At 44.8% G+C, this 22,085-nt stretch overlaps 1 protein-coding gene across 1 annotated transcript in view; it reads left to right on the forward strand.

Moving 5' to 3' along the window:
* Positions 1-22,085, forward strand: part of TMEM135 (transmembrane protein 135) — a 340,734-nt gene that overhangs the window by 51,344 nt on the left and 267,305 nt on the right. The window contains exon 3 of the mRNA XM_088449045.1: positions 10,423-10,515. Coding sequence (XP_088305171.1) covers positions 10,423-10,515 — 93 coding nt within the window. The remainder of the gene's footprint in view (positions 1-10,422; positions 10,516-22,085) is intronic.

A 22,085-nucleotide genomic window follows, 5' to 3' on the forward strand; every position in this document is an offset into this window, starting at 1 on the left:
GATGGTGTTCCGGCGTCGGGATTAAAATAGGCGCCGGTAATTTGATCCCTTTGTTAACTCTCTTACCTGGATCACGCTGTTGGGAAGCCGGTGGTCGGCATTTCGACCGCCGGCTTCCTGACCGCATACCAAAATATTGTACTAAGTTTGGACAAACTCTATAGTTTGCTTTTAGGATCAGCAAATGTCTCTCCAGAAGATTGTTTGAGCAAAATATAACAGGAATAATATGTTCTCGGTCACTTGTACAGCATTGGCACCGCTGGTTTAAAAAAAAAGCCCTATGAGCCTTTGGACAATGTAAAAAAAAAAATATCTTCTTTGCAGAGAATAACACACACAGGCAGGCAGTGGACCTTAATTATGCTCAGAGAGAGAAGGTATTCACTGAACCTGTAGATAACAGACCTCCGCCAGTAAACATAAAGTGAGATTAAAACAACCGATATGAAGGAGTAGCCATTGGTAACTGCGGTGCTCACTGCACCTGCGGGTGCTCGGCTATTGTGGTGTGTCGTGTAAGTCTTTGGTTACTCTATGGTAGATGTGGGCAACTACACATACCAGCATGCCCTGCCACAGTTTTGCTATTTAGCCATGATAACACTGTTGAAAGGCATGCTGGGATTTGTAGTTCTACAACAGCTGGAGGGCTGCTTATTTGCCTGCCCCCTACCATAGCGTTCAACTCTGAATCAGGCCCAATGTTCTTAGATTTTATTACAAACTAGCATTTGCCCGCAGCTTCGCTCGCGTGGATGTCTCGTTTTGCTCAGCACAACTAATTTTACAAATGTTGTGATGTATATTTTATATTGTAGACATTGATCACAAAATGTAAACAATAAGAATCCAGTTTTCAATTATTTTATGTAAAAAACACAATCCATTTCAAGGGGCAATTAATCTTACAGTCCAGTCTAAATTACTTTAGTCAAACAAATCTTATCTTTTAGATCCCAGATCCGTTGCTACTTAACCTACAGTAACACTATAAGGTTGCAAGTAGCATGAGCAGCGACTCCTTTGATAGGTAGTGTTTGTCTTGGTTCACCATCTACTGGATCGACATGTATACTGCAATTCTGTGAGTCATGATAAGCTGCCTGATTAGTGCTTAATATATAGTTGGATTTTCCTGCAAAATATATCTTGAGATATATATCTGTGTATTGCTATATGTATACATATATATCTATTTGCGTTTAGGGTGTGCAATATATGTATATATTGTATGTGTGTATGTATATATAAGATAGTAATTTTGGACTTGAGGTGCCTGTGCAAATTCTGATAAAACATTTTTTTGTCTCTATAGTTCATAAACAGACCCTAAAGGTATATTTGTCCCACAAAATTCTATCTATATGCATCCAGTAATTTTTTCAGGCATCTGATTTTCCATTATTGCTCCTCTCCCTGATGTCACATAGAGATAATACTTACCTCAGTTTCTTTCGAGGTGACTAAAGCCGCCCATACACTGTGCGATATGCACCTTGCGACGCAATGGGGGATCCGACGGCCGACATATTGGGCGGTCCCATACACTGTGCGATCGGATGGCCGACCGCCCGATATGCCGGCATCCCCTACCCACATAGCGTTGCATGGGATCGTACATCGCATCCCCAGATCAAATGAACCTGCAGTAAGTCTGGAGGTGCGATGTATAACCCCACGGGAGCGCGCTCTGTCCGATATCTTGCCCACACACGGTACGATATAGCAGCGATATCGTACCAATCCGTCTGATCGTCTGCTTTATTGCACCGTGTATGGGCACCATAAGCTATACAATATTGAAAACTCCTACAAATTCATCCCGTAGTTTTTGCGTGATGCCGGAACAGACAGACAAACAAAATTTCCGAAAAAAAAAAAATTGTCTCCATAGTTCATTCAAAGTCCCAATGAGTACATTTCTCCAAAATATTTCTATGTACAGACATAACCAGTACAACGTTATTAAGTATAGAAGATGACAGAGTACATAAAGAAACTCCAACATGTTACTACAGTTGAAGAACTTTATAACATCGGCCAACTGCAGGCATATCGCAGTTAGCATGCACCTCTGAATTACAAAGAGGAAATGCAATGCTACAAATATGTCATAATAATAATAATATAGACACAAAAGCATACTTACTGGGGGGACCCCAATGGGTTCCATGCTGCCCTCCATTATGCACTTCCCGCTCTGCCTGTTTGAAACAGGGAGGCACCTCCACCATTCCCTCCACACTGAGGTGATCAGAATGTTTTTAGGGGAGGGGCATCGACAACAGCTCAGCCTATTTCAAACAAGCTAGGCAAAAGGGGAATTGTGGATTGCTGAATGCCGGCGGAAGACCCATTGGGGACCCGTGCTGGTTCAGCAGTTAAGTGCGTTCTTGGGCTTTATACCAACTCTTCATCTTTCATCCAAAGCAAAACGTTTGTTCTTAAAGGATGACTGCATTCAAAACTACAGTGAGGGGGCACAGACATAGTCCACCTCTATGTAACTTTTTGTACTTGCTTTCATAGCTGGTTAACGCAGCGTCAATACACTCGGAATCTTTTCCAAATGCTTGGCAGATGAGGTGTGGTCATTCATAGTTGCCTTTGTCAGCCCCCACCGTTTCCTGCACTCCCCAACGGTTCCACGAGAAATAATTGCGGGTGGAATTATACAGTGAAGAGAGTGCACAACTGGGTACACGCTATACAATGTGTCATATGACATATCGTTCCAATCACGGATCTGAGCGAAATATCATACACATAGTATATTGCGTACGCCCCGTCCATTGTTAACAACGGTCGTTCATCACAATGAACGATGCCGTGCTGTTACATGCAGCCTGTGCTTCCTCTACTCCTACTATCAAACTATTGCACCCGTCACTTATACTATGGAATGGGTACGGGATTCCAGCACTCAGGATCCCAGCAGTCAGAATCCCAATGCTGGCATACCGACGGGGTTAGAATAGCGACACTTGTCGGTACACTCCCTACCCTAACCCTCCCTCCCCGGTGCCTGGCCCTGACCTCCCCTGCTAGTGCCTAAACCTAACCTCCCCCTCTCCCCCCTGCTTAGTCCCTAAAATCTCGACTGTCAGGATTTTAACCACATCCTCCCTATACTATCTACTGTATATGTTTTATACCTCTGTAATCTTAAGTACGACCCACGGAACAGCCCTGCTATCACTCCTCTGCCTAATTGCATTTACTAGCTCCATCCTGCACAATTGATAAAGGAGCTTGGCACATGGGCCATTGCTTGTACTTCAGAGGTGCCAGTATGGTCCTGGGAACCAGATTACCTCAATGAAACATCCCACACCCATTTGTTCCCGTTTTAATAAATTTGACTCTAATAGCTCCCTAGAATGTTTTTTTATCTGCGTCTGGTCCTCAGAAAGAAAGAAAGACTTAAGGTGCATATCCACTACATGAGTGTAGAACGACTGTACGATTATAACATCGTAATCGTTCATCATCCTGTGCAGTTGGATAATGTGCCCACACTGTACGATATGTCCCTCCCTCATCCCCGAACATGCACAACCTGACTATATCGGAAGGTTACCTGTATGTTCAGGCGATTACAGATGCTGGGAGCGCACATCGCTGGTCATTACCGGCATATTCACTGCACAATTAATGGATGATTGAACTTTAACGATGTTGTAATCATTCAATCGTTCATTTTTATCGTGTAGTGGATCTGCGCCCTTAGCGGCTGCATTGGATGCCAGATTGGCAGGTTTCAAATACACGCCGGCCATAATTATTAATCTTATATGCAGCCCTGTGCCCATCACATTCAACGCTATGTCATACAAAGTATAACCCAAGGGTCCGGATACTGCACCTGTTTTAACCACAAAAATTCAAATTTCTAGAACTTTTAACATTTAGGTAGGTAGAGATGAAAAATCAGGTGGTTTAGAAATTTTGGGATTTGGGCTATTTTGAGTGTTTTGAATCAAAGCTAAAAATGAAAACAGAAAAATAGAACTGTTGGCATCATTTTACAAATAGTTTTTGCCAACTGAACAGCTGGCACGGCTCCGTGTTGGGCACCCTAGGCTATGTTGCACATCTGCCTTAATGTAATAACACTAGCTCAATGAAGTGTTGGTGCATGGAAATTTGACTTGACAGGAGGGAGGTGCTCAATTATCTTTGCACTTAGCTGGTAAATGGATCACGGACGGCTTTGCTGAACCTCATACCCCATATTAAAAATACAAAATGGTTTTACTGCTGGTTAAAAGCAAATATGAATTATAAATGGGCTGTACTTCTCTTCAAAAATCAAGTCTGTATTGGATTGCACTGTATATTATTGTGCTGAGTAATGTTTATTTCAGACATCTGACATGTTTATGCTTTACTTAAATGTGTGTCTTGCTCTCTAGTCCCTTTTTCAGCTGATTGTCATGTTAGTAGGGTTTTGGTTCTCTCGCTGAGTAGGCAGAGTGTGAGTGACAGGCCTGGCACTCTGTGCAGATTGGAGTATTCATAGATTGCATTGGGACAGAGCCAGTGATGTTACAGCATATTAACTACTGGCTTTTCAGCTTTTTGCCCTATTTCCGACCCCATTAGGACCGAAGGATGTGGTTGGTGGTTTTCGCTCTCTGACATAGAGTGTGGGTGTGGGGGGTAATACAACATTAAACTATACTTTTTTAAAAAATCCATTGTGGAATGCCCCATTAACACTAAATGGGGCATCTTCTATTAAGGTCCCATAGGCGTCTTGCACAATGGGTTTCTGCGGGATGTTTTGGCTGGGATACGTTGAAGATCCCGACAGCGGGTATACCAGCAGTGAGGATGGCGACGCCGGAATACCGCCATTTATCGGAATACCGGTGTCGGCATCCCGACTGCCGGAACCCCGAAGGTAAGTAGCGGGGTTGGGGAGGAGCGGTAGGGTTAGGCACTGGGGGCGGGGGGGGTTAGGGTTAGTTGCAATTTTTTTTTTATGTATTTGCCCCCCCTTGCATTGCAACATGGTTTGTCCAGATGCACAGTTATTTGCTTTATCTTACTCTATTCCCCAAAGCAGAATCAGACCCCTAGTCAGGATGCCTTTCATGTTCAGTGTCTCGCTAAAGTATTCACCCCCCCCCCTTGGCTTTTTACCTTTGTTACATTACAACCTGTAATTTATATATTTTTTTTATCTGAATTTCATGTGATGGATCTGCACAAAATAATTTGGTGAAGTGAAAGTAGAAAAATATATATAAAAAGGAATCTTTATAAGTAAAATTCTGAAAATTGACATGTGCATACTGTATGTAATGGTGCAACCAATTACCTTCAGAAGTCACATAATTAGTGAAGTAAAGTCCACCTGTGTGACATCTAAGTGTCACATGAGCAGTCCGTATAAACACTGAAAGGCCCCAGAGGCTGCAACACCACTAAGCAAGAGGCATCACACCATGAAGACTAAAGCTGGCCACACACTAGACCAACTTACATCCAACCATCCAACTAGTTGATTGGTTGGAATGAAAATCTGGTAAGGTATGAAAGCAAATGACAATCAGCAATTTGCTCCCAAACACTGGAAAATGGACCAAAACTGTTGTTTGAACAAATTGTCTAGATCAAACATTTCAAAAACTTGTCTGACCGACCATTTTTATCTGTTTTCTGGCATTTAGGAGCAAATTGCTGATCACCATTTACTCCCATACATTACCAGATTTTCATTCCAACCAATCAACTAGTTGGATGCAAGTTGGTCTAGTGTGTGGCCAGCTTAAGGAGCTCTCCAATCAAGTCAGGGACAAAGTTGTTGAGAAGTACAATTCTGGGTTGGGTTATAAAAAAAAAATCCAAATCTTTGATGATCACCCAGGGCACCATCAAATCCATTATCATCAATGGAAAGAACATGGTACCACAACAAACATGCCAAGAGAGGGCCGCCCATCAAAACTCACAGACCGGGCAAGGACGGCATTAATCAGAGAGGCAGCACAGAGACCAAAGGTAACCCTGAAGGAGCTGCAGAGTTCTACAGAGACCGGTGTATCTGTGCATGTGACCACAATAAGCCATACACTCCACAGAGCTGGGCTTTATGGAAGAGTGGCCAGAAAAAAGCCATTACTTAGTGATAAAAATTAGAAGACACGATTTGAGTTTGCCAAAAGGCATGTGGGCGACTCCCCAAATGTATGGAGGAAGGTGCTCTGGTTGGATGAGACTAAAATTTGACTTTTCAGCCACCAAGGAAAACGCTATGTCTGGCGCAAACCCAACACATCCCATCACCCCAAGAACACCATCCCCACAGTGAAACATGGTGGCGGCAGCATCATGCTGTGGGGATGTTTTTCAGCAGCAGTGACTGGGAAACTGATTCGAGCCGAGGGAAAGATGGATGGTGCTGAATACAGGGATACTACTGAGCAAAACCTGTTCCATGTCTGCCTGTGATTTCAGACGGAGGTTTACCTTCCAGCAGGACAATGACCCGAAGCATACTGCTAAAGCAACACTCGAGTGGTTTATAAAGGGAAACATTTAAATGTGTTGGAATGGCCTAGTCAAAGCCCAGATCTCAATCTAATTGAGAATCTGTGGTCAGACTTGAAGATTGCTGTTAACAAGTGGAAACCACCCAACATGAAGGAGCTGGAGCAGTTTTGCATTGAGGAATGGGCAAAAATCCCAGGGGCAAGATGTGGCAAGCTCATAGAGACTTATCCAAAGCAACTTGCAACTTGCCGCAAAAGGTGGCTCAACAAAGGACTGACTTTAGGGGGGTGAATAGGTATGCACGCTGAAGTTTTCTGTTATGTTGTCCTAAATGTTGTTTGATTCACAATATAAAAAAAAAACACAACTTCACAGTTGTAGGCATGTTCTGTGAATGAAATGATGCACACCTTCACACAATCCATGCTAATTCCAGGTTGTAAGGCAACAAAACATGAAAAATGCAAAGGGGGGTGAACACTTTTGCAAGGCACTGTATGTAGTCTTCAAGATTCATATATGCAAGTAGAAAGGTTTGGCCTTCGCAGTCCTTTAATATGTATTAGGCATGCAGCCGCTACGATTTCAGTAATAATAAATGCATACCTCCTCTGTCTTGCTCTGTTGTAGATGGAATCATTCGAGCTATACAGCAAAACCAGTCGCATGCGTTTCCCTATTCACACATTTGTTAAACATTTAAGTCAAAATACATGCTTTCACCGGCCTCGTCATTCGTGGTCATTCACTCTGGAAGAATGGCATCCGCTGACTGGCATTTCTGCGATCCTACAAATAATCAATATAAGGACAGCCTGGGAACAGGAGAACCAGGTCTAGGCTTGGAAAGTGGCTGTAAAATTCCTAGTAAAGTCTTGCAGCTCTTTGTGTAATGAGGGGCAGCTGGGCTGGATTAAGGTGTCTGTGTGCGGAGACCTATAGCGTGATTCTACCTCTACTCACACACAGAGAGAGGCTACAGGATTTATCTCCACTGCTTGAAATGTTAGGCTTTCCGAAAGCGTCACTTCCCGGGGATATCTATCAATTATATCCAACACGATATCCAGCATTCGAGTACCAGAGTTCTCTTCCTTTACAGGAAATGCAGGTGAGAGTAGGGGCTCGATTTGAAAAAACTCGGTAAAAGCCTTTTAGAAATGCGCGTGTCCTTTTTGAAAACTTTTTTGTTTTTTTGTACGACTCCTTGCACGAAGCATTAGGATTCCTTCACTGCATCTGCTCCACAAGCGGTTCCAGTCAGGAAGCGTCGATTCGGTCTCTTCCACTTGTAAAATGCAGGCAGACGGTGACATAGGGATCAGTGCTTCCTATATTTACACATCACTCCTTCCCAATATTGTGCATGCTGGGAGTGCTAAGCAGCATGTCAGATGTGGCTTCCCATGTACCTGGGTGAGGAGTGTTAGATTGATGGTCCCTACGTCATCTTGTGTTTCACGGGTGGCACAGTGCATGGTGGATGCGATTTGCTGCTCACACTGACGATGTTGGACGCAATGGAGCAATTTCTTTTGTCGCTGCGCATGAGTCACAGCCGCACTGCGTGTGCGGTGATGGATTAGCAATGGCGGTTGCTGAGAGGATTTATTCGACAATTGAGTGACAGGTCGTCAGCGTTTAGGGGGGGATAACGGGTAGGGGGACGATTGGTTAGAAAAATGCAGGCGTGTCGGGACCATTTTCTGGGCGTGCTCTGCAAATTTGTTGGCAGCTGGAGAGGCCTCGGCGTCTTAGGAGAGCCGCTCTGTGTGAGAGAGCATAGGCTTACTCAGAAGTTCCATGTGCGACCGATGTTTCCAATGTTCCCACTTTTCTGCCGGTGTCCTCAATATGCCATGGGCGCAGGACGTATGGCACGAGCCGCCACATCCCGCGTGACTGCTTGTGCTGAACGTCTTTTTTTTTTTTGGCCAGAAAATGCATCTTAGTCGCCATGTGGTTCTACTAAGACTCACCCGAGACTGCAGTGGCCAATCTGATACTGTATGTGACACTGGCATATCTCCGTGCGACTGAATCTGTATAGGAAGCACAACGGAACTTGGTGTGGAAAAAAAAACTGCGGCTGCTGCATCACAGCGCTTCATATACAGATACAGACTCCGTCGCACACAGATGTACAGGTGTCTGCTGGTCCGTCTTAGTCGCATCAGATTTTTCGGCTAAAAAGACACTTGCAATAGTCTCATGGGACCTGCAGCTTACTCATGCCAGGCGTCTCGCACAGCGCATGGCGCGTTGCGGTTAGGTGTATGAGGACACATCTGTAAGACTAGTCATTTTCTACACTACTAAAGATATGCCCCTTTTACACCGACCTGAAAATCCCCGGTTGATGGACGTGAACGCGCATCAACCCAGGATTTTTGTCAGTGCACTAAATGGATTCACCCGGGTCCAGGGACCAGGGGATCCATCTCGGGTAGCTTTCAAGGATGGCCACGGGTCATTCCCGTGTCACCCTGCAGTGAGACCTGGGACTTTGGTATAAAAGGGGTATTAGTGTGATGTCACAGACCATGCCCCTGCATATACATCCATTACTGTATAAATAATTGCTGGTCTGTAGACTGTGCCATGTTGCTGCTGCAAGATAGAGAAGCTTCACCCTTCTGAGCTGCAAAGGGAACTGACCACGTACTGGAACATTTAGTTGAGCATGAACTCACGTTGTATTGTGTGTGTCGGTCTGGTTATCAGTTTGCAGGTGCTTTTATTCTAGTAAAATAACATAGATAGCTTGATAATATTAATTAATATCCTGATGATTATTCCACTTTACCAATTGCTTATTAATGATATATTTTTTAAATCTGCTGATAAAGCGCCAGCATACTTAGCAACGCTTTACAAATAACACTACTTGTGTTATTATGTTGCTATGTATAATAATGGAAGCTATTTGCCAGAATTAGCTGTACCTTTATCAGTATAGTTATAGTCTCTTAGACTATGCAGGAGTGTACACTGTGTTTTTTTTTGCTTTTATCTCTCTCGTTATTTACTCTGCGTAATCAAAGAAAGCCGACACGTTCGTTTATAAACTTCCGCCGTTTCCTTTGTGCTGGAATATTCCGATACAGGCCAAAGGATGTAGCACTTGAAATGTACAGTAATTGTCTTGGGTCCAAGCGGTACAGAAACATGTTTACATAGGTCTGTTCATACAAAGAACCATTGTTTCAGGAGAAATGACCTGAATCCCCTACTCGACCAAAACTCAACCAGCATATGGCTTTTAACCCATTCACTGCAGAGTTTATGCCATCTGTGGATGTTTTTCATCCTATTGGCTGCAGAGACTGCTTAGAGGTCTTTAGAGTAGGGCAATGGTAGCGGTATCGTGATCGGTATGATTTACCGCATGTCCGGCGGTTGGAATCCCGACACCAACATCCCGGCAGCAGTGGAAATCCTGATCGTCCTCAGGTAAGTATTAGCTAACCTAATTCTACCCCCTAACCCTCCCTTAGGGGTGCCTAACCCTAATCCCCCTCTAAGTGCCTGAATCTATCCCCCCCCCTTCCCTGCTGCCCAAACCTAAGTGTGCCTAACCCTAACCCCCCTTCCCCTAACCTAAACCTAACCTCCCGGGGGGCTGCCTAACCCTAAGTCCCCCCTGGGAACCCTAAACCTAACCCTCCCCCCCCCCTCCCCCCCCCCTCGATCGGGATGCCGGGCGTCGGGCTCCCGACGTATGTCTAATGACAGGCGTCGGCACATCGGCGCCTGTCTTTGGACCCTTGCCGGGATATGACAGTCGAGAAGCCAGCTGTCGGGATTAGGCCCGCCAGCTTCCCGACTGCATACGGCGGTATCACATGTCAAATCGGGCAATATAATTATAGCTGTGGCTGAATCATTATATGTATTAATGTGGTTTCTCCATTGCAGGAAAATCCTGGGAAGATTCTACTTCTGGACGCCGGGATTTGGTGCTGCTTTGCCGGCTTCCTACGTTGCTATATTGATCGAACGGAAAAGCAGGTAACCTTCATCCGAGCTTCCAAACGAATGAAAATGCCATTATTTAACATCTCTGCGCTCTTTAGTACTGAGACGTTTCAATTTTCAGCAGAGGATAGATAAATGTAACCTGTCTAAAAAGAAGTTTCAATTTAAATGTACAAAACAAAAATAAAAATATTGTCTGACCCTGACGTGCGCAGTCAGAGGTGCCTGTGCCCCCCCCACGGTCCCTTCCTCCCAGTGCCACCCATGATGCTCATGCGTTCTCCCCGTGTGCCTCAGGGAGCCGTTCCCGCACAGCAAGGTGGTGACCGCAAGGCCAGGAACGTTGGGGCCGCACGATCCGCCAGCTCGCAGTATGGAGGAGGAGAGGAGAACACGTCAAATGAAGGGACAGCAGTAGGCAGGTGTTCCGGCACACATAAAATCGCAGCACCCACTCCAGACAGGTGTATATCATAGTCCAGGGTTAGATCAATCAACAGCAGAGACTTACTACAAGCTCACCCAATATACGCCCCCCACACTGCCAGAGATGGTGAACTAAAGAAAGAGAGAGTGAAAAGAAAGGAGGTGGGGGGAGAGAAAACAGAAAAGGGGGGATGAGAGAGAAAAAGTGAGACAGACCAATGAGAAGAGAGAGAGATGTGGAAGAGGGAAGAGAGAGATTAGTAGTTGGTGGGAAAGAGGAGGTAGACAGACACAGAGAAATGGTACAAGACAGTGGGGAAGAGGGGGACAGAGATATGGGGGGGGACATTTATTCCATACATAACAACTAGTGACTTGAGTGATTGGCGAATGAGGGGTCCATAATATTAATCATAATATAATATTAAATATAATTTAAATGAGGATGTATTGCTTTTTACAGATCTGTAATGTATACATGTAGGTGGAATTTTGTGAAATCTTTAAAAATGTAATTTAATACAATTTGTAAAGTAAAATAATAAATAAAACTGACATTCCCCTCATTGTGCCTGCGGTCACGGCAGGACTTGTAGAATACATTGATGGTTATCTAGGCAGTGAGAGATAGTCGGCCTCGCTCCAATATCCTTCACTGGGGCTGTGATAGAATGTGTCGACCTAACAGGTGCCCCTTGTAATGTGGGAGCGGAGTCTCAAATAGCCAAGACCAGCTCACTCAGCGTCTCACAGCTCTCCCCAGTGCGCGGGGTGTCTTCTCTTTCATGGGGAATTGGGATCAGTGTGGACACTTGAGAGAGACATCTGTCCCCCGTTACCACGGCCTGGGAGCATCTGCTGCCCGCGCACCAGCTGTAACCGATAGTCAGCTATTTATTGCACATGGCTCAGTTAATTTGCCCTCATAATAGTCATTATCTGTGGTGTAACTGCTGCAGGGTCCTCGCTGAACACTGTATAGGACATTGATACCACCGCACAACTGTCCATCACTGAGGGGCTCTGCATACTGAAATATGGCATATATAATAATATTTGTAGAGCACATCTTGGGCCGTACTCCATTAGTTTCGCACCCACGATAAAGTTTCGCCTGCCGTACTTTTCGCCTACATCGCGTATTTTAGCCACGGAACCTTATCGTGCGCGTCCCCGCTATTCACCCTATTCAATCCCAAAAGACGCGAAAACGGCGACACGCGAAGTCAGAACAGGCGGAAAGTGGTGTCAGAATCGGGGAAATCAGCCTGAACCCCCCAAAAAGATGCACTAAGTTTGGGGATCAATCTAGTAGTGCCCGATTATCCGTAATCCAACAGTTTCGGGTACTAAGGTTGGTACAATTGCCTCTAATTAGCGCCTTTGCACAAGTGGTGAAGAATGGCACAAAGTCGTATTTTTTGGAGAAAATAAGTAGTCCTGGCACATGTGGGGTACCTGAAAATGGGTGCTAGCATATTTTAATGTCTCTAAAGTGAAGTTTTAATAAAAGTAAAATTCCTCCCTAATAAAAGCACCTGCAATCCCCAAATACACTTGACCCCTTCTTAGAGCCCCCCCAGAACCGTATTTCTCTAGTTTGCGAAGTTGTCCCCCCACTTTGTGCTTTTTCGCCCCCAAAATTAAACTACTTTTTTGAGGTGTTGTAAAGTTTTTTTTCAGGATTCTTTTTACGCAGATATCCTTTGGGGGGGGGGCTGTCCCAGGGTTCTGAGTGGTTTCCCCACCTTTGCACCCCCAAACTAAAATGTAGCACTTCTTCTCTCCTGCTATTCAGAGGCGAATCTTTTTCGCCTATTACATTGAACTGAGTTTTCGCGTATGCGAATAGTGGATGGAATTGAATACGGAGATAAGTTTCAGACAGGCGAAAAGTCGCAATTGGCGATACTTTTTTGTGGATCTTGGCTTTTCGCTTCTCATTGAATACGGTCCCTTATTTGATTAAACAAGGGCATTCCTGTGTTTTGCAGATGATTTGTACAAATGCTATTGCTTAGTTTAGCTAAGCCACTGTTATGTCATTTTGGGTGTTAGCTGATGTGTTTTGCCTCTAAAGATCATATTTTAATTGGCCGCATACACTCGTGTAAGGTGTTTGTGATGCACTGTTTGGTTGTTTTTGCAGTAAATGCTTGATTATAATACACGTGTAGAAATGCATTAAAACCACATTACGTTATACAGTACAGTGCACCTCAGCGCAATACAAACCTACTGAACTTCAAAATGCAAATACGTATGGTCTCAGACCTGATTGTACGCTGACCCGATGGTATTAACGTACATCTCTGATGGTTTAGGGACTGCCCATGCGCAGAACGGGTCCTGCTATCTCGCTTGCAGACCCCTCCAAGTCGTAGCATGATTTCGGGGCGGAGCAGGGGCATGGCTGGCCACAGTTCCCAGAAGCTGGGTAGTCACCGCCTTTTTCCGGGGGGGGGCAAGGCCGGGGTCTGTGTCGGTGGATGATGCAGATTAGCTGGCAGGACACAGCTAGGCTGCGGTATGCTTCAGCTTCTGCAGCTTGGCAAAAGGAGTGCGATGGTGATGCCAGGCTGAGACCTAGGTCGCAGCGCTGGGATCGCAGATGCAGTAAGGAGATGTCTGTTTCCTACACACACCTCCTGCTGCATTTGAGATGGACGGAGTTGCGCAGCCGCTTGTGTGCGTCTCTGCGATTCCATCCATCTGTGAATCAGGCCCAAAGTCCGTTACATTGTACATCCATCTCTGAATCGGGCCCAAAGTCCGTTACATTGTACATCCATCTCTGAATCAGGCCCAAAGTCCGTTACATTGTACATCCATCTCTGAATCAGGCCCAAAGTCCGTTACATTGTACATCCATCTCTGAATCAGGCCCAAAGTCCGTTACATTGTACATCCATCTCTGAATCAGGCCCAAAGTATGTTACATTGTACATCCATCTCTGAATCAGGCCCAAAGTCCGTTACATTGTACATCCATCTCTGAATCAGGCCCAAAGTCCGTTACATTGTACATCCATCTCTGAATCAGGCCCAAAGTATGTTACATTGTACATCCATCTCTGAATCAGGCCCAAAGTCCGTTACATTGTACATCCATCTCTGAATCAGGCCCAAAGTCCGTTACATTGTACATCCATCTCTGAATCAGGCCCAAAGTCCGTTACATTGTACATCCATCTCTGAATCAGGCCCAAAGTCCGTTACATTGTACATCCATCTCTGAATCGGGCTCAAAGTCCATTACATTCTACATCCATCTCTGAATCAGGCCCAAAGTCCGATACATCCATTTATTTTAATAATGGGAAACAGATGATGCTGAACTTGACCCACTGCAGCTACTATAATTGAAGGGCAGACCCATCCAGCCTGTAAAACCCACCTGTTGTCTATAGCCTATTCTTCCCCCACCTGAGCGCTCTCCGCTCTCTCATCTCTCCATTTCCTTAGTATCACGCTGTCCCTCTAGATTGTAAGCTCTCATACCCAGAGCCCTCGCTACCCTCCTACGTCACGTGTGCTCCTTCTCCACCACCCTTTCATGTCATTGTCCTATATATATGTATGTTTTTTTTTTTTTTCTAACGTTTTTCTTGTTATACTGACTGTCTGGTGCAGTATTAATAAATGATGATCGTAGTGCGGCAATGTCACAGTTGCAATGTATCCACTTGCAGACTGTGAAACGGTTCAATGATTCGGACATTGTAATGGTGCAGTCGTTTCACAGTCTGTGCAGTGCCTACACTGAGCGATCAGTCATTCAGTGCAGGCCCCCTCCCTCATCCCCGAACATGGCCAATCTATTGTTATCGGCAGATTGACCAGCATGTTCGGGCGATGGTAGATGTCAAAAACGACCAGCGGGAGTGCGCATCGCTGGTCGTTTTTTACATTAAACTGCCCGATTTGTGCCCGATTAACAAGCGATTGAACCATAACGATGTCATTATCGTTCAATCGTTCTGTTTAATCGGGTAGTGGGTACACGACTTTAGCTGCCGCTAGATCAGATTAGCCCCTGCCGTCTTGTCATAAGATATTATTACATTTTATCACACCCTCTGCTGTGGCCTCCAGCACTGTTTTCTATGGTTACCCGGCACAGCGATGTGTACACTTTGTTTCTATCAATGTCATTATGAACTTACTTATACAAAGTGTACAGATAGGAGGGGTCTGGCCGCAGAGGTATCTACAACTCTGTATACGGACAATAATACAGTCTGCACACTCAATGCGAGAACGGTTGAGTCCATCTTGTGTTCAACTCTGCATAGGCCCCTCCGTTGCTGTCAAACTCGAATATTGTATTTGACCTTCAGGGGTAAATTTACTAAAGTGAGAGTTTTTAGAAGTGAGTTTTAAAAGTGATGTTGCCCATAGCAACCAATCAGGTTCTGCTGGCACCTTCTAGAAGATAATAGCTAGAATCTGATTGGTTGCTGTGGGCAACATCACTTTTAAAACCCACTTCTAAAAACTCTCACTTTAGTAAATGTACCCCTCAGTGTCTATTTTCTACTTTATCCTTCATCCTGTGCTGTCTCCCCTGTGTATCTCGCCAACCACCTCTATATTGATTGACTTTTCCTCTTCTTATTACCACCTCTGTTACCTCCTTTCTGGATTTGTTGTTTCTTAAACTTTCCCTTGTCCCCCTTTCCCTCTATCTCCCCAGAGTCTCTTATATCTCCCCTTGGAGTGACGTCTTCTCTTGCCTTATACGTCTTTCGGCTCTGTTTACACTCATTTATCCTATTGTTGCTTCTATCTCCCCCATTATGTACTGTATATTTGCTCCTCTGTCTTCTCTTTCCATGTTCCCACCTGTTGTCTGCTGAGCTTACTGTCGTCTTCCAAAGTTCTGTGTCCTTTCCTTCCCACCTGTCTCTGCTCTCAATCTCCATCATGTCCTCTCTCTCATCTATTCACATCTTCTCTCTCATTCTACCTGCTCTATTTCCTATGACTTCGCTCTCCCCCAGATTGTCGCTCCCTCCCCCTTTTCTCCTCTCACTATCCCCTTGTGGTTGGAGCAGCTGGCTGGACTTTGGAAAGCAGGATTTAGAATAGGTCTTGTGGGTTTTACTTTTTACTGACTGAAAATCGTCCTGGAACACACAACCATTGACCTTGAGGCAGCAATTTATAGTCCTGCACCTCTGGCTGTGCCAGATATGACCTCGGAACTGGGAAATGTGAGTCTCAGCCTCGTAGATGGCAACAGAGATCAAGTCTTCTGGAAATGTGACTGGCAGGGACTGTGCTACTTTTCCCAGCTCTCCAAGCAAAACATTTCAGCACAATAAATATCCAAAATGATTCCGTTCTGCGTGACTTATCAAAGATACAGTATATCATGCATTCCAAATCACTTTAAATATATTGATACCATTTTAATACATAAGATTCACAGGTTCATTGGCAATTCATAGTACAGAGGGGGGTTTCAGACATCTTTTAAATATGTTCAGTAAATGGATTTTTCTGAAAAGGTTTCTGTGCAGATGATCTAATTTTTAGTATATGTGTTTGTTTTTGGCTTGCTTGGATGATGATAGATGGGACAGTAAATATAAAGGAATCATTTACTAACTGAATCCAGAGGGTACACATAATAATATACAGTGATCACGCTGGACCAAAAAAAAAAATGTGGGTCACAGGGACCCCTCACTTTAAATAATTGGGGTCCTACTTGACCTTTTCTGGTTCCCATCTAAATGAAGGTTTTCTGTGAATCTTAACAATTTAGCAAGCTACAGACCTTGAAGCATGTAGCAGATGATATTGGCCCCAGTAGGAAAAATAAACAAATTGGCCCCCGCATAAAGAAAACCACACACATTGACCCTGGTAGTAAAAAGCCAAAATACATTAACCCCCACATGAAGAAAAACATACACGTTGGCCCCCCGATAGGATAAAAACAAACACATTGGCCCCCACAGAAAAAATAGAAACACATTGGGCCCCCACAGAAAAAATAGAAACACATTGGCCCCCCACAGAAAAAATTGAAACACATTGGGCCCCCACAGAAAAAATAGAAACACATTGGCCCCCCACAGAAAAAATGGAAACACATTGGCCCCCCACAGAAAAAATGGAAACACATTGGCCCCCACAGAAAAAATAGAAACACATTGGGCCCCCACAGAAAAAATAGAAACACATTGGCCCCCCACAGAAAAAATAGAAACACATTGGCCCCCACAGAAAAAATAGAAACACATTGGCCCCCCACAGAAAAAATAGAAACACATTGGCCCCCACAGAAAAAATAGAAACACATTGGCCCCCCACAGAAAAAATGGAAACACATTGGCCCCCCACAGAAAAAATAGAAACACATTGGCCCCCACAGAAAAAATAGAAACACATTGGGCCCCCACAGAAAAAATAGAAACACATTGGCCCCCCACAGAAAAAATGGAAACACATTGGCCCCCCACAGAAAAAATGGAAACACATTGGCCCCCACAGAAAAAATGGAAACACATTGGCCCCCACAGAAAAAATGGAAACACATTGGCCCCCACAGAAAAAATAGAAACACATTGGCCCCCACAGAAATTATCCCCAGCATCTCCTGGCCTCTCCTATCTCTTCCCTGGCCCTTCCCCATGAAGCCATGGCCCTTTTTTGGGTGCATTATGTCCCTTTGAAAAATGAGGGGGTGCCAATGCTCTTTCTGGCACAGGGCACCAAAATGTCTAGTTACAGCTCTGGAGATACATATAGGGGTTGGGGCAGAGGCACACATGTGGAAGGGGGGGAGACACACACACAAGTAAATATATTTTATATACATATATACAGTGCAACTGGAAAGTATTTTGTTATGTTAGTCTTATTCCAAAATGGAATAAATTCATTTTTGTCCTCAAAATTCTACACACAATACCCCATAATGATAGCGTGTAAAAAGTTTTTTTGAGAACTACTACTAATGCTGGCCATACACGCTACAATTATCGGGGCGATCCGCCTGATATCGGCGGATTGCCCCGATAATTGTAGCGTGTGTGGGGGGGGGGGCGACCGAGGGTTAAATATTGCTCGGTCGGGATTGTCCAGCATGCCCGTCCGATGCGATATTTCCCAGTAAACTGTCGGCTGCATCGGGCAGTTGTCTGCCTGTCATTATAGTAGGCCGGCTGCGGGAGCTCAGTCTGCTCTGCAGCACTTTGTACATCGGTGTGATACCTGCTCACCACACTGAGCTCCGCACAGCAGCCGCACTGTAATGACAGGCAGCCAATCTGACTTTCTGCTAGGCTGCCTGTTGCACCCCACTCAATGCTGCCGGGGCGGCAAGTAATGGCAGCCGCCGGGCACCTCCCCCTCCACTGATGCAGACATGAGCATGCCTCCCAAACAGTCCGAGACCCTTATATATGTACTGGCTCCGGGTCCTGGCGGCGACGGCCACACTGCGCCCACTATGCTATGGCACCCTTGTGCAGCTGGACCTGCCCTGAATCACCGGTCACCCCGATCTGCACCAAACCCCTGCCCGCTACCCATTTATACTTACAGGAGCAGGGAAAGTCGTCACGGAGCCGCATGTCACTGTAGTGCAGTGCCGCTACATGGTCCAGGTAAGGCAGGGCGCCAATGATGAAGTCTGCTGCCCTGACTCCACCCCCGCTTTTTATAGACTGCAGCCTGGCAAGGTAATCAGGGAGCCAGGGATTGGCCGCAGCAGAGCATGTCCCCGGCGACCCACCTATTATATAAAAGTGAGTTCCTTTTTTCCCATAGGAGCACTACCATAACAGCTTACCTGTATAGTAAAACAAATAAATATTACTTTCATCATACTTGTGCGTTAGACTTACATTTATATAGCTAAGTGCAGACACAATTTCCCATACTCAGCGCGATATGTCTGGTGTGAGTGAGCCGCCAGGTCCCGTGCCACTCTGCTAGCGTCGTGCGTCCTTTTGCCGAAAATGCGTCTAAGGGCCCGGATTCAATTGGAGGCGAAAAGTGTGGCTGCAATATTTTTGCCTTATTCGTATGTGAAGTTACTGCGTACTTTCACAATGCACGTTCCCGCTTTTCGCCCTATTCAATTCCGAAACAGGCGAAAATGCAGTGGTGCAAATGGCGAAACTAGCGAAAAGGACAGTTTATTTTCGGAAAATCCGTCTGTACCCCATAAAAATCCTGACTTACCCTGGAAATCAATATAGAAATGTATTAATAGACCTAATAAGTATTTTAGCTTCTTAAATTGAGTCAAAGGGCTGTTCCATGCATATTTGCATAAGTGTGGAAAAATGATATAATGTAATTTCTTTTGGGAAAAATAATTGTTGTAGTAGTTAAATTTTGGTTTCATTTAAATGGGTATTAGTATATTTTGTGTCTATAAAGTGCATTATAAAAAAGTGTAAAAAAAACACCTGCTGAAGCCTCCTGCAATCCTAAAACCACCTGTCCCATCCATGCAGCACCCAGTACTTTATACCCATTTTCAAACACTTTTTTTTTGCATTTTCGCCCAAAAATTTTTAGGGTGAATTCAGATAATTTTTTATATTTTTTTTTGCCTAATTAGACATTAGGGGGGTGTTCAAAGGGTTCTGAACCAAGGCCCTCATTCAGAGCCGCTCGCTAGCGGGCGTACGCTCGTTCCGAGCAATGTTCGCACATCTGCGCATGCGTACGGTTTTTAGTACGCATGCGCGAACCAGTCAGTGCGGCCGAAAATCGTTTGTACGCTATATAGCGAGTGCCTGCTATTTTGAGTGACAGAATGAGGCGTATGTGGGTGGTAACAGGGGAAGGTGCTTGTAAACGGGGGAGTGGAATTCGAACGCAGGCGTGCTTAAAGGTCAAAACGGGCGTTTTAAGGGAGTGCATAATTAATACAGCAGCGTCATTGACCACGTCACTGGGTTTTTTTAAACTCAGAACTGCTCGCAAAATAGCGGTTGAAAAAACCAACCACATGAATAGCGAGCAGTTCATACGCTGTTCGATGTACTCGATTAATCTAATAAATAGCGGACATGACGTATGGTGCGTGCGGCCAGGGGGCGTTTTTAACAAATAAACGAGCGTATGTTTTGCTCGCTCGTTCAGACTTAGAGGTGTGAACAGACTGCAATTTGCGAACGGATCATTTGAATAGCCACCCCTTGTTTTTGAACGAACGACCGCAAATAGCGAACGGCTCTGAATCAGGCCCCAAGTCCCCACGTTTTAAGGCAAAAATATGGATTTTGCTCATATTTTCATCTTTGGGTGGAGAAACTTTTCTGCCTATTTTTGCCTATGGAGCTTTTGCAAATGCGAAAACATCTGAAATTGAATAGGGAATTGTGTGGACTGTGGCCAAAATATCACATCGGCGATTTTTTTTCGCCGATTGCAGCATTTCGCCTCTAATTGAATACGACCCTAAGTCGCAATGCTCTGCTCATTAATTTGATATGTGACACTTGTATGTATGTGTCTGTGACTGCGGGCCGGATTAAATTAGAAGCGAAAACTCAGTTGGCGGACTTTTCACCGTCATCGCTGGTTTTGGGTGCGAAAAAGTATCGCGCTCGTCCCCGCTTATCCCCGTATTCAATTCCAAATCGGCGAAAAAGGGGCCCGCCAAACTGAAATCGGGAGAAGTTTTGGGGATAACAGCCTGACACCCCCCAAAAGATGCACTGACATGGGGGTTCACTATGGGTACCCCCGAATAGCCCTGCTAAAGGTATTTGGGGTTTTTAAATGGTCTCAATAGGCGCTATTTAGCGTCTTTCAGCAAGTGGTGAAGAAGAGCATTTTGCTACTTTTTGGGGGAAAATAAGTATTCCCATCAAATTTGGGGTACATGAAAACGGGAGCAAGCATATTTTAAAGTTGCTAAAGTCAAGCATTAACAAGTGCCAAAAACGCACCTTCAGCGATCACCTGCAATCAAAAATACACCTCCCCCATACTTGCAGACCCTCCCAAGGCTATTTCGCTAGTTTTTGAATTTGTACCCCCACTTTGATTTTTTTCGCCCATTTTTTCAAAGTGCTTTTTCGGGGTGTCCTTTTGTGTTTTTTTTTGCGTTTTTTGATGTAGTTAGCGTCAGGGTGGTTGTCCAAAGAGTGCAGTGTGGTTCCTGCAATATCGCATCCCAATTGTGCACTTTTTTTACGCCGGGTATTTATAGGCAAAACTTTTTCGCCTATTACATTGTATTATCGCGCCGGCGAAAATACACTACAATTGAATATGGGGATAAAGGTGCGTACACACTACACGATATGCTCCCTGAGCGATATCGTGTAGTGTGTCCCGGCAGGCTGTGCTCAATGTCGTTCATGACATTGAGCACAGCCGCTGAACGATATCATTACCGGTATCGTTCAGCGCCGGGCTCTCTCCCCCATTCCCCAACATGCAGCAACCTGACTAGGTCGTCAGATTGTGCTGCATGTTCAGGCGATGGACAATGTCGGAAACGACCAGCGGGAGTGCGCATCGCTGGTCATTTCCGACATAAAAGTGCACGATTACGATGTCGTAATCGTTCAGTCGCTCAGTAATATCGCCCAGTGTGTACCCACCATAAGTTGAAACCGGCGAAAAAGATGTCATCGGCGAAAAAGTATCGCCGAAACGGACTTTTCACACACAGATATACAAGTGTCACATATGAAATCAATCAGCACAGTCTCCTGGTGTGCCCTAGTCACATCACATTGCGATTTCAGCACTTTTTCGGCAAAAAAGATGCCCGGCGCTATCAAAGTCTGACGGGGCCAAGCCTGCCAAGAGGTGCTGTTTGGTGCGACTGCAGCAAAGACGAGTAAGGACACATCTGTATGTAATGGTCTATTGCAACTTGCACTTATTCCCTTTCATACCGCAGGTTTAGGTCACTATTCTCTCATCAGGCAATTATTGAGAGGAGTATTTAGGAAAGGAGAGTACAGGTAGCAAATAAGCCGCTGATGACTGCAAATTTTCGCTTTCTCCTATTGAAAGTACTACATTCCAGAGAAACCGTAAAAACTGATGTTTATTTATTTAATTTATTTATTAACAGTTTCTTATATAGCGCAGCACATTCCATTGTGCTTTACAATTGGAAACCTAAATAGAACAAAACTGGGAAATAACAGACCGATATATACTGCAGGTAGGAAGGCCCTCCT

Source organism: Taudactylus pleione, unplaced genomic scaffold (genome assembly GCF_031769625.1).
Source record: "Taudactylus pleione unplaced genomic scaffold, aTauple2 ptg000478l, whole genome shotgun sequence".
NCBI classification, from domain to species: domain Eukaryota; kingdom Metazoa; phylum Chordata; class Amphibia; order Anura; family Myobatrachidae; genus Taudactylus; species Taudactylus pleione.